General features: G+C 45.5%; 1 protein-coding gene across 2 annotated transcripts in view; it reads left to right on the top strand.

Moving 5' to 3' along the window:
- SUFU (SUFU negative regulator of hedgehog signaling) overlaps positions 1-13,609 on the top strand; it is a 111,472-nt gene that overhangs the window by 29,141 nt on the left and 68,722 nt on the right. For both annotated transcript variants that reach the window (XM_007187244.2, XM_007187243.2), the window contains exon 3: positions 3,303-3,439. In XM_007187244.2, coding sequence (XP_007187306.1) covers positions 3,303-3,439 — 137 coding nt within the window. The remainder of the gene's footprint in view (positions 1-3,302; positions 3,440-13,609) is intronic.

Genomic DNA, 13,609 nt, shown 5'->3' with positions numbered 1-13,609 from the left:
CCTTTTTATTGCCAAATAATGTTCCATTGTATGGATATACTATGTTTTGTTTATCCATTTATATGTTGATGACATTTTGGTTGCTTCCACTTTTTGGTTATTATGAATAATGCTACTGTGAACATTAGTGTACAAGTTTTTGTGTGAAAAATGTTTTTGGTTCTCTTGGGTATATACCTAGGAGAGGAACAGCTGTGTCATATGGTATATTTAACTTTTTGAAGAACTGCCAAACTGTTTTCCAAAGCAGCTCTGCCATTTTACTTCCCACCAGCAAAGTGTGAGTGTTCCAATTTCTCTACATCCTCGCCAACACTTGTTACTGTCTGTCTTTTATTTTGGCCATCCTAGAGGGTATGAAGTGGCACCTCACTGTAGTTTTGATTTGAATTTTCCTAATAATTAATGGTGTTGAGCATGAGATGCCAACTTTTAGGTCAGCTTTTTCTGCTTACCCACACTCTAGAAAGTCTCTCCCAGGTTCCTGTTTGTCTGATTGGTACCTTCTTAATCAGGTGCTTTGGGGGAGACCTTTGGGCAGGTTCCAGTGGTTGCACAACTATGTCAGGATTCGAGGCACATGTTTTTCCTGTTGGCAGGTTTAATGTTACTCTTGAGGCTGGCACGGCCATTGCCTAGGCTCACTAAACTGCTGGGACAAAGCCAGCTTCTCCCTTGAGCACCTCAGTGAGCAGGATCAGAAGTTCTTGAGCTGGAAACAATCTTGAGAGGCCGTCTCATCCATCCTTCTGCAACAAGATAGTTAGAACCCCTCCCTACCAGATTGGGGAGGATCTGTAGTATATTCCTTTAAGAATCTCTGTAGGAAGAAATTCCACTGGGCCCCTTTACCACCAGCCAGTATTTTAGCAGCCTTCGGTGTTAGAAAAATTCTTTGCTCTGACCCAGATCCCACCTTCTGCAGCACGTGCCGATTTCCTCTCACGCTTTCCTTTCTTGGAGGATGCGCGAGACAGCCGCTCTCCAGGAGGGGCTTCATCCTCTGGTCAGATAAATCTGCTTTGGCTGGAGAAGCCCTCACTTGAGGAAATGCAGACCAGGCCAGGCCCCTCCAGGGGACCTTAAAGACTGAATGACCTTGTCACTGGGCTATTGCCTGAGCAATCTGCTTTGAAGAAGAGGCCTTCTGACAGGCTCCAGGTTGTGTGTTTATCCTGAGGCTGGGCCATTCCAAACTCATGTTTCAGAGTTTAGAGGTTGCATCCAGCCAGCCTGGTGGGTGGTAATCAAACGCAGGTGGAGACCATCTGGCCAGACCTGTCCGTCTCAGGCAGTCAAGTGAGGGCCGGCCTGCCCACCGCAGAGCTGGCCCAGAAAGCACCCCGTGTGGAGGCAGATGGTGTAGAAATGCGTGTGTGTGCATGCACAGCCCTCTTTAGAGAGGCGGTGCTGCTTGGATGCATGTGGCTACTCTCTCTGCATCTGAGGGTTCACCCCATCGCACAGTCCGAGGAGCATGTTTCTTTTAGTCTATTTCTCAAGTTTTTGCGGTTAGAAATCATGTATTTTTCTTGGCCTGAGATGAAAGCCCGGGAGTAATGGTCTAATACATTTTACAAAGCTGCCTCTAATTGGTGGCTGCTTGAAATCTTCCCTTTGCCCTAGTGACCCATCTCCCTTTGTAGGGTTTTAATTCCAAGTCAGTCTTGCATTACCCCAGGTTTTCATACCCCTCGCAAGCCTATAGCCCTTGGGAGGCAGCTCTTACAGCCTCAGCTTGCTTAGCTATTCCCTCAGCCTTTCTGCATAGAATTGCCCCCAAACAGGGCAACTCAGCAAAGAAAGAAAATAGCTTACACTGCATCCTGCCAGGCATCTCCCGGTCTCTAAAATTCTGGGTGTGTACCCCAAAGTGGAGTGTGCCTCCCACAGTTATAGATACTCAGAGAAAACAGTGATTCTAAGACTTCCTTTTCAGTCCTTTAGAGAACTTAGCTTATCAGAGGTGAGCTCCTCACTGCAGCAAGTGCAGGAGGGCTGGACCAACTCGGGTACACAAGCAGGGCTAGCCCTGGTGTCAGAGCTTCTGAGACGTTAGCACCTCTTTCTGCCCAGTCTCCCGGCCTGGCCCCTTGGGGGCGATGATGATGATGATGGAGGAAAGATGCCACATGGAATCCCAGGGTTGGGCACTGACTGCATCATTGCCCCTTCAGCATTCTCCCCTCTGACCGCCTGTTCCGGTAGCTTGGCTCGCAAGGAGGTGTTGGCTGTCATCTTATTTTATGGCTTGTATTTGTATGCTGAGGAGTTTAAATGTGCATAATCATTGTGGCTCATGTTTGTACAAGATATAATTACTGAAAATTATATCATGAACATAGTTTAACTTTTAACCCTTCCCATGCTGGCAAGCCTCCTGTAACTCTCAGGAGCCCCTCCCTGAATGCTTCCCTCACCCCAGGAGGTGCCACCACCAACCAGCCTTGCTCTCTAATCCACGTCATTTCCCTCTCTGGCAGAAGTCCATTTCAGGGACTCCAGTGGAGACTCAGCCTCCGGGGCGTTTCCTAGCAGACAGGGAGGCAGGCACTGCTGCCCTGCCTCATCTCCCTATGATGTTTGTGGCCATCATCATTCTGGGCCTCTTGAGGATGGGAAGGGAGGGCAAACTCTGCTTCCTCAAGGTTCCAGTGATTGAAGAGTACACACGGGGTGCCAGGTTTCAGGAAGAGCATGTGCTGATTGATGAGTGCATGTGGGGTGCTGGCTTTCAGGAAGATCATGGGCCCTCCCAGTATTTGGATATTTGGAATCTGCTTTGGGACCCATCCTCCAATGCTGAGTTTGGAGGCCAGCCAGTTTAGCCCAAGGATTGTCCCCTTGTGGGGCAGGGTGGAGGTGGCAGCGGAGAAAGGGTCTCATCCTCATAGGGCATACAGTAGGACATATATCCTTAGCAAACTAAGTAGGTGCTTATTAATAGCTTGAAGGAATAAAGAGTGTAAGGATTATTTTCAGTAATGGAGCCTCAATCATACAGAAAGGAATGGTCCAGAGCCACAAAACCTGGAACTCGTAATTCAGAGTACCAGCAGGGGAATTTGATTGGGGGGGCTGAGGTCACACACATGTGCTGTAGCTGGCAGGAGGGCAAGGCTAGAGTTCTGGTTCCTTATTGGCTATCGAGGTGCTTCCTCCCCTCAAGGCTCAAGATTCCTCCGACTAGGGGGTTTGGATGCCGAGCCTACCCAAAAAGGGGAAGAACTTTAATTAGACAACAAAACAGTGTCTTCCCTAAGGTAGTTAAACAAAAAACATTTGCTTTTTATTCCTTCCAGATTCACAGGAACAGATGGACCTAGTGGTTTTGGCTTTGAGTTGACATTTCGTCTGAAGAGAGAAACAGGGGAGTCTGCGCCCCCAACATGGCCAGCAGAACTAATGCAAGGCTTGGCCAGATATGTGTTCCAGTCAGGTAAGAGCCCCAGGAGCTGGCTGGTGTGGTTGTCCTTTCACCATGAGCCTGCTTGGGTTGGGAACCTGAGGGTATATTTTGATGTCCGTGGAAGGACCTTTCCTGGGAGTGCTATACCGCATTTGTACCATAAGGGTGGCTTGTTTCCCGGCGTTTCCTGGGTGGAAAGCTGCCTGGGCCGTGGGAGGGAAGGATATGTCATATGACCTCCTGCAGCGGGAGTCCCTGACACCCTGAGCCTTGGTTGCAGTCTGCCAGCCATACTTCTGATTCCCAGCGAGCCAAAGGCCAGCTCAGCATGGAGCTGACCAGCACTTTCTCTGTCTGCCCCTTTTCCCACAGTTAGCACACTCTTTCCTCCCTGATGCCAGTGGCCTAGCCACCTCCATTTCTGGGGCACGAGCACACATGTTAATCTTGGCTAAGTCTAGGGTTAACAGTAGAGGACAGGACAGAGAGAGAACGAATTGCCTTGAGCTTGCTCCCTCACAATGTGAACGGGAAGCTGGAATCAGGCAGGACCTTGACAGTCAGAAATATTGTTTGATTCAGATGATTCAAGTGTCCTCCAGGGGGTGGTCCTGGGCCCTGGTGCCCTTCTGGAGACTGCTAATATGGAACCTGAAGTGGGAACTTCGTGCTGGGAGCCTTGGTCACATGCTCTCGACTCAGCCTGCCTATGGTCCTCAAGTGGGATGAAATATTGGGGTGGAATTCAGTACCTTTTATGGAGGGTTTCATATCATCTGAATGTTTCTGTGTGGTTAATTAATTGCTCAGAAACATTTCCCATATGACTTTATATTTTGTTTCTTTGGTTTGGTAAGTAGTTTTCAAATGAAAGCCAACACAGTTTTATCCAACTCTTGCTCTTAGACTGTCATAGATAGGATCAGACTAGCATCTAGGCCAGGGTCTCTCAAAGTATGGTCCTTGGACCCCTGCATCAGAATCATCTGGAGAGCTTGTTGTAAGCACACATTCCTGGGCCCCAGAGGAGATCTCTGACTTAGAATCTTTGGGGGGTGATGTTCCCAGAAGCTCTGGTAGAGACTAAATTTGGAGAACCATAGATCTGGCAACTTCTCTGAGTATAGTGACTTTTTTTTCAGCCTTGAGTAGGCTATAAATTGGGGGTGCAATTGACCATCTAGGTTGAAACCCTCTGCCCTCGTTTCAGACCCCTGGGGGTCAGTTGTTGGCTGGATGGCCATCATGTAATGGGACTGATCCTTAACTACCATCTACCATTGTGTGGCCTATGGGATAGTACCCTTTTGGAGGCTACAGTGGGTCTTCTCTAAGCAAGGGTTCCCAAACCTGGCTGCTCATGAGATCCTCTGGGATCTCAACACACTGAGTCCCAAACCCTCCAGGAGGGCTCTGATTCAGTTGGTCAGAGGTGGGACTGGGGCATCTGTTTCTTAACCAGCTTCCCAGGGGATTCTAATGCAGCTGGTCTGGGGATGTTGTTTGGACTCTAAAGAACTGTTGACGGGAAGAAGTATCATTCACAGGGGCAGGGGAAGCAGGCTGCTTGAAGCAGCTGGCTCATGTGATTTGGTACTATCCTAGCGTCTAGGTCTGCACAATCTTTTTTTTTTTTTTTAAGATTTATTTATTATTTATTTTATTTATTTTTGGCCGCATTGGGTCTTAGTTGTGGCATGGGGCATCTTTCGTTGCCGCACGCGGGCTTCTCTCTAGTTGTGGCATGCAGGTTTGCTCTTCTCTAGTTGTGGCATGCAGGTTTGCTCTTCTCTAGTTGTGGCACGCAGGCTCCAGGGCGCCTGGGCTCTGTAGTTTGTGGCAAGTGGGCTCTAGTTGAGGCACACAAGCTCAGTAGTTGTGGCACACGCATGGGCTTAGTTGCCCCGTGGCACGTGGGATCTTAGTTCCCTGACCAGGGATTGAACCCGCATCCTCTGCATTGGAAGGCGGGTTCTTTACCACTGAACCACCAGGGAAGTCCCCTGCACAATCTTTTAATGTTTTAAGATTGTGCCAGGAGTCTACTGCCTGAACCCACTGTGTCCCCTTCTCTCCCTTCTTTGATGCCTGAAACTGATGCCGATATAGAACTGTCTTTGGGAAAACAGACATTTCTTCAGTCTAATGCTCTCCCAACTGAGCTATTTCAGCTCCTGGAAAATAAACATTTCTTGACATGGAATTTGATCTACTATAGGAAATGGGGCTCTAAAGACTAGGCAACCTCTTGCTTGTATAGACAGGTAGCTTCCTGCCCATTGCTTAAGCCAGTACATTTATATGTTTGTTTGCACTTAATGTACCTGCTCATGTGGATCAAGATCAGAGAAATGTAAAACAGGTGTTATGAATCACTGTCAGGTGGAGTCAAGCAGATGAACCTCTGAAATAGTTCTGATGTTATAGTTCTGAAATAATAATGCAAGTTGGGGGAAAAACGGGATTTGATTTGCAAGGGTTCATTTCAGCCACACAGTAAACATCACAGTGACTGTTTTGCAACACTAATGTGATCATTGATTCAGGTACATTATCAACAGATGTCAAAACTATCGGATAAAAAAGATTGTTGGGGTATAAGATAGTCACAAGGACTCAAAGAATCCCTCCACAGATTACTTATGTGCTACAAAGAGAAAAAGAATACCTTTACAATGGAAAAGTTTGGGTGGGCATCACCTTAATCAAATGATCAAATGTAGCAACACAAAAATGGAACAAATGACTACTATGTACCTCCTTACATGTTACACTGTGAACTATAAAGCACCAGCCATGTAGCACTTTATTTATTTATTTATTTAATTTATTTTTGGCTGCATTGGGTCTTCGTTGCTGCACGTGGGCTTTTCTCTAGTTGCAGCGAGTGGGGGCTACTCTTCGTTGGAGTGCGTGGGCTTCTCATTGCGGTGGCTTCTCTTGTTGCCGAGCACGGGCTCTAGGTGCACGGGCTTCAGTAGTTGTGGCACGTGGGCTCAGTAGTTGTGGCTCACAAGCTCTAGAGCGCAGGCTCAATAGTTGTGGTGCACGGGCTTAGTTGCTTGCGGCATCTGGGATCTTCCCAGACCAAGGATTGAACCCCTGTCCCCTGCATTGGCAGGCGATTCTTAACCACTGCGCCACCAGGGAAGTCCCCATGTAGCATTTTTCCAAAAATGTTTCAGCTGAATTGAATCCTGAGCATATAGTCAGGTAAATCCAGATTGTGGGATATTTTACAAGACAGCTGCCTGGACTCTTCAAAAATGTCAATGCTCTGAAAGAAAAAATGGCAAGGGGCTGGGGCTGTCCTAGATCAAAGAAAACATGACAGTTTAAATGTACTTATGACCCTTGATTGGACCCTGAATTGGAAAAAAAGGTTATTTTTAGGGCGATTAGAAAAAATATAGACTGTGTATTAGATAACAGTACTGTGTAACTGTGAAGTTCCTTGGGTGTGATATGGTATTATGGTTATAAAGGACAGTGTCTTTGTTCCTAGGAGATAAAAGCTGAAGTATTTATAAATAAAATGACATGATGTCTGCAACTTAACTTTCGAATGATTTGGCAAAAAAAAGTGTCTGAGGGGAGACAGAGAAGAGAAAGCAATTGTGGCAAAATGTTAAAGGGTGAATCTAGGTGAAGGATGTATGGAGGTGAAGGATATATTGTACTATCCTTCTAACTTTTCTATGGGACTGGAAATTTTGAGAATAAAAAGTTGTGGCTGGGGGCTTCCCTGGTGGCGCAGTGGTTGAGAATCTGCCTGCTAATGCAGGGGACACGGGTTCGAGCCCTGGTCTGGGAAGATCCCACATGCCGCGGAGCAACTGGGCCCATGAGCCACAACTACTGAGCCTGCGCGTCTAGAGCCTGTGCTCCGCAACAAGAGAGGCCGCGACAGTGAGAGGCCCGCGCACGACGATGAAGAGTGGCCCCCGCTTGCCGCGGCGGGAGGAAGCCCCCGCACAGAAACGAAGACCCAACACAGCCAAAAAAATAAATAAATAATAATTAAGGGTGCTAATAATTTAAAAAAAAAAAAGTTGTGGCTGTTTCTTTCTTTTTTTTTTTTTTTGTGGCTGTTTCTTGAGTGTATGTTGACTGATATGGCCCCATAGTCCCGCCTGCTGTGACAGGCCCTGTTGTGGTGTCTGTAACGTAGCAGCTGTAGTTTGTGCCTGTAGATCACTTCAGGCATTTCACAGCAGCAGCAGGATGACTACACTCCCAAAAGTATAATACCTGATTTTCTGTTTTCCAGATTTTTATCATATGATTGTACTACTTGAATAATAACTAAAACAAATCTTCCTTAAATTCTTTTTGAAACACGGCAGAGAGTAGTAATTATTTAAATAATGGGAAAATGATGAAGAAAAGTATATGGCAATTGGTGTAAGAGAGAAGACCATGGCTATGAGCCTAAATAGTGAGGACAAGAGCTAAAATTTAGTAGTGTGTTCTATGTGCCAGGCACGGTTGTAAGTGCTCGTTTAATGTGCAGTAAAGCCCTGTGAGTTAAGCACTGTTATACCAGCTCTACAGTTGCAGAAAGGAAGACAGACAGAGAGGGGAAGTAGCTTGTTCAAAATCACACAGCTAGTAAGTGCAAAGGACAGCCGTTGTAGTTCTTAACGCCACTCTCTTAACCATGATACCATGTTGCTGGTGGCTCAGCTGATATTTGGGCTGCTAGATGTCTCAGGCTGGACCATGAGGTTTGAGAATCATCCACATGGGTGATTGCACTTGTGCACATAGCCTCTGAGCTCCAGCATGCCTTGCTCGGGCATTCTGGAACATTTGGAAAATAAATAGAGGAGGGCTAAAGCCATTCGTAATATTACCCAAATCCTCTTAAACCCATACTTTCATCTTTTAACTTTTGTTCATGAAAATATGTATATAAAAAGTACAGCTTGCTGAGAGTTAACAAACTAAACACACCCCATGTAACCAGCACCCAAATCAAGAAACAGGCTAGTTCTCCAGAAACCTCCCTTGTGCCTCCTCTCAATCACCTTCTTACCTTTTCTTCCCTTCTCTCTTTCTCTCTTCCCTTCCCTCCCTCCCTGCCTCCCTTCCTTCCACCCTTCCTGTTTCACTGCATAGTACGGGTCCTCAGCCCAATGTGCCTGAGCTCGTTGGTAAGTTAGGTAGGTAGCTATAGGCTACGTAGCCCCCGTTTCCACTTCTCTCCCTGGCACTCTTCACCATCTTGCACGTTACTGATAGATCAAGGAGGACAGAATAGTATGATGGTCAAGAGCATGGCTCCTAGGCCCAGACTGCCTGCATTTTTACCTCAGCTCTGCCAGTTACTGCCTCCTGCCCTTGGGCAACATAACTTATTTGCTCAACTATAAAGCAGAGATAATAATAGTAACTATACATGAAATTATTGAGATGATGAAATGAATTAATACCTGCAAAACACTTAGAACAGTGCCTGATGCATAGTAAGTACTATTGATATATAAGTATCACCCACAATTATTATTATTATTCAGTCTTCAAAAACCTTATGTGAATAGAGAAGATGGGTACCTTGGTCTTTTTTTGCAGTGTTCATAAAGACCCCATTTTATAGGAAACGCTGATAGGAAGGAGATGCATTGCTTGTCCCTGTATCAGATGCCTGCCTCAGCTGATATGATAATATTTGGTGCCATTATCTTTCTCTCACACAGAAAATCAATAATAGTGACACAAACGAGGTAAAATTACCTCATTTTGTATATCACATTGTAAACGCAAAAAGCAAATTCAGTTCAACTGTGGCTCCTTGATTTATGTAGTTGGCAGTGCCTGTAAAGTCTTAAACAAATCAAATCCTATTCTATATGCAATAGAGCCCATGCAGTTTAGTGGGACCTTGTAAGTAAATCCTTTTTTATAAGATGAAGAATCTTTTTATAGTGTGAATAATTGCCCCTTTTTGTAACTTTCGTAAGACTGGATTTAGGCCTTTCCAGTTTTCTCAGAGCAGAGCACACTCTCCTGATGCTGCAGAGAACCTCCCTTCCCTTGTAGGCATTGCTCTCTCCCAACCGGTTACACTCTACAAGGGTTACACATATGTTATTATACAGAACATGTATTTTATGTTTGATGTATAGATAGATAGACCTACACGTATATACCTAGCAGCATAGTTCTGTGTGGTGGTCTTGCCTCACCTGGGCTGTCCACCTTAAACTCAGTGACTTACATGGAGTACCCCGCCCATTTGCATGTGAGAACATGCTGAGCAGTATCTAGTAAGTGGAATGCTTAGACCTGCTTTTCCAGGTCTAAACAGCATCCACAGCTTTGCCATCCGGACTTAGAAACAGCATCAGGGCAGTGGGAGGCAAGGGAAAGAGACGACGAGACTCTGGGGGGGTGGTGTGATGGGGAGTGGTGATGCCCACGCCCAGCCTGGGGCTGCATGAGGCTGCCTCTAAAGCTTGCTCTGAAGAATGACTTGGACAGGTTCTGTAACTTAGCCCCGACCTGCTGGAGGGCAGTCACTTTTTGGTTGGTTTGCTCAGAGGTGGGAAGCTGAGCAGTAGAGAAAAGGAAGTGGAAATGTGAGAAACCTGGGAAAGAAGAGTATCCAGAGAAGGTGAAGGAGTCAGGATATGGGGATGAGGCAGGTTAGTGTTTATTTGAGGCGGGATGCTTCTAATCATGAGCAAATGACAGAAGCCCAACAAAAACTACCTGAAATAATAACAGACTTTATTGGTCAGGTTACTGGGATGTCCAGGGTTTCAGGCATGGCTTGATCTATACGTTCGAACAGTGTCCTCAGGGCTCCGACTTGTGTGTTGGTCTTCTACTGTAGGCTGACTCTTCCCACGTGCCAGGAAAGATGAGCACCACCAGCCAGAGTTTCCAGTTCTCCCAGTTTGTAGTCCCAGCAGGCAGAAGGCTTTTTTCTTCCAACATTCCTCCGTCAGTCCTGGGGAAGGACCCAGATTAGTTCCATCTAGATCAATAGGACCCCCCCTGGTTGGGGGTGGTGGTCCAGATGGAGCACCAGGATTTATGTTTAAGGTCTTCCCCCTCCTCACTTCCAACTACACGGAGTGGGAGAGAAGTCCTCTAAAGCAAAGGGTAGAAAGCACTGGCAGAAAACATGTAGGTATAGCCCTTGGTAGGCAAAATCAGTTGCTCCCACAAGGCTTTAGGGGCATCTACTGCCTCAGTAACTGTGATGTGCAGTTATGCTTGGAAGTCAAATCATTAGAGAATGCATAGGTGGAACGGACACCTCTTGTATCTGTTGGGATGGTTTTGACTACAAGTTATAGAACACCCTAACTAAAATGGCTTAACAGTAAGGGCACTTATCTTACAGAGCGAGTCATCTGGAGGTGGGGAGTTCCAGGGATGGTTGTCATCTGTTCAGTGATGCTGTTAAGGACCTGAGTTCTTTCTAACTTCCTGCTCTGCCTTCCTCAGCACTTTGGATTGACATTGTAAACTGGTTCCCTGATATTCCAAAGATGGCTGCCGCAGTCCCTAGCATCCTAGAATCACACTTGACAGAGTCTGCAAGTAGCAAAAAAGACACTTCTGTCCCGAGTCTCTTTTTTTTTTCTTAACTGGAGTATAATTGCTTTACAATGTTGTGTTAGTTTCCGCTGTACAACGAAGTGAATCAGCTATATGTGTACATATATCCCCTCAAGGGATGTATATATGACCTCCCTCCCACCACCCCCCCTTCCACCCATCTAGGTCATCACAGAGAACCGAGCTGAGCTACCTGTGTCTTTTCAAGACCAATCAAAACCTCCACAGAACTGCCCTCATTGATCTCCTCTTGCATCTCATCAGCTAGAGTTATGTCAGAAAGTGAGACAACCATGTTGGCTTACCGATCAATATCCACCTCCTAGGGCTGGGGATGGGCCCTGGTTCCCTGAAAGTCATGGCCAAGGAAAGGCAGAGGAAGAAAAGTGGGATTCTCTTAGTAAGAAGGGGAATGGCCACCAGGTGGGCAAAACAGTATCTGCTCCCCTACCCAAGAAGCCCCAAGCGTTACCTGGGGTCAGAGGATCCTTGCATATTGATCAGGATGCTGGGCCAGTATAAAAGTGTCATGTGGAAAGAGAATGTGACAGGGTAGCTGTCATTGTTTCACCTGCTACATAGATTAAGAACCAAATCCAGCCACTGTCATGAATCATTTGGTAAGTTCTGCAGTAAATACATCAGTAACTTCACCAGTAGACACTTCAACTTCTTTCCTTCTTACTTTGCAGCCAGTTTCTTTTACTTACCCATTCCCTTTTAATTTTATTGATCAGCTCAGTTTTTCTTCTCAGATTGCCGGTGACTGTTCCCCTGCCCCCTACCCTCTGGGTTTCATTAGAAATAAACCATTCCCCAACTCAGCAGGGCTTGATTTCTGAGCTGTGCTTTAGAATTCCGCTGGAGAGGCTGCCTGCTCTCAGTTCTGCCATTGGTAGGCCTTAACCACAAATTCCAAGGCAATTTCACTTGAGTTTCAGGAGAAACATGGCCCCCCAATCTTGTAACTGACACTGTGGAAATTCAAGTGCCTCCGATTGCTGTTGTTTAATGGCAGCCTCATGACATGTGCTGAGTCGGCTCACTTTGTGATTCAGGCCTAATCAGGGAGATTGGGGGGAGGGTGCTGCCTGAGCATCCTGACCTCTGTGGTATGGACAGACTAATGCCAACAAGAGATTTTTTTTTTTACATTTTCTTTCCTTTTCCCATTTATAAAAGAAATATTTGCTCATTATAAAACTGAAACATAGGGACTTCCCTGGTGGTCCAGCAGTTAAGACACTGCGCTCCCCATGCAGGGGGCCCGGGTTCGATCCCTGGTCAGGGAACTAGATCCCGCATGCCGCAACTACGAGCCTGCATGCTGCAACTAAAGATCCCACACGCTGCAACGAAGACCCCGCATGCTGCAACTAAGACCCAGCGCAGCCAAATAAATGAATATTAAAAAAAAAAACCCTGAAACATACAAATATATGACACAAAGTTAAAGTCCTTCATAATTCATTCCCCCACTGAGGAAACCAGTGTTCTATATTTCGATTTTCTTTTCAATGCATATATCTATATAGAATTATCATTATTTTATAAAAATGGACCATGTTTTTCATACTGTTTTTCAACTTGCTTTTTTTAACTTAATATCTTTTGGACATCTTTCCATGTCAGTATATTCTTTCTAACTGTACACTTTATTATCTAGATATACTTTACTTTAATCACTCTCCTGGTGTTGGGCATTTGGGTGGTTTCTAATTTTTCCCTACCACAAACTTGCAGTGAGCATCCTTGTAGATGTATGTCTTTGCACTCTTGCCTAAGTATTTCTGTGGGATAGATTCCTAGAAGTTGGATTGCTAGGTTAAGGGAAATGAACATTTTACATGTTAACAGCCATTGCAGATGAATGATTATATTATTGTAATAATACTTTTGTGATCATCCATAAATGTTATAATTGTTTTCAACAAACAACAAAATGATTGTTATATAAAATTGTTTTTATAGCAACCAAGTTGCCTTCTGAGTCCTTGAGAATTGATCCCCTTTCTTAGGTTACTTGGCCTGAGGAAGCTTGTTAATACATGTTAAACGGCATGCATTTGGGGTTAGGAAAGCGAGCAAGCTCTTATGTGGTTCTCATGCAGTTTAGATTTAGCACAGGAACCCATCCATCATGCTTCCTGTCTCTGAAGCTGGAAGTGGTGAGGGACACACCCTGCTGCCTGAAGTCAGAGACTTTTCCAGATACTGACAGTGGGTCAAGTTTTATTAAAGAACCCCAATGAATTATGGAGTTTTCTTGAGTTTTACCTCCTCCTGCCTTTCCTAAAGTTAAAATTACTAATGCAGTTAGTCTTTTCCTGTTGAGGTCCATTTTCTTTTTTTAATTTAATAGTTAAAAGTAAGTAAATAAAACAGTAGCTATTGAGCACCAAGCCATCCTTAGCACTTACATTCTCTTATTTAACCTCTGCAGTAGGTGGCTAGATGAGGAAGATACTGATGTTGCCACTTTTCAGGTGAGGAAATGGGCTCAGAGAGGTGGTGGGCCTTGGAGAATTTCCTGCAGCTGGTGAGTGGCAGGAGCTAGTTTCCAGGGACACTCTAACCAGCGTTGATTTGCATGCTGTGGCCTCTGAGCCTCCGGTGATCCATTTTATC

The sequence above is a fragment of the Balaenoptera acutorostrata genome, chromosome 16 (assembly GCF_949987535.1).
Source record: "Balaenoptera acutorostrata chromosome 16, mBalAcu1.1, whole genome shotgun sequence".
NCBI classification, from domain to species: Eukaryota; Metazoa; Chordata; class Mammalia; order Artiodactyla; family Balaenopteridae; genus Balaenoptera; species Balaenoptera acutorostrata.
This window is presented reverse-complemented; position numbering and strand designations above follow the sequence as displayed.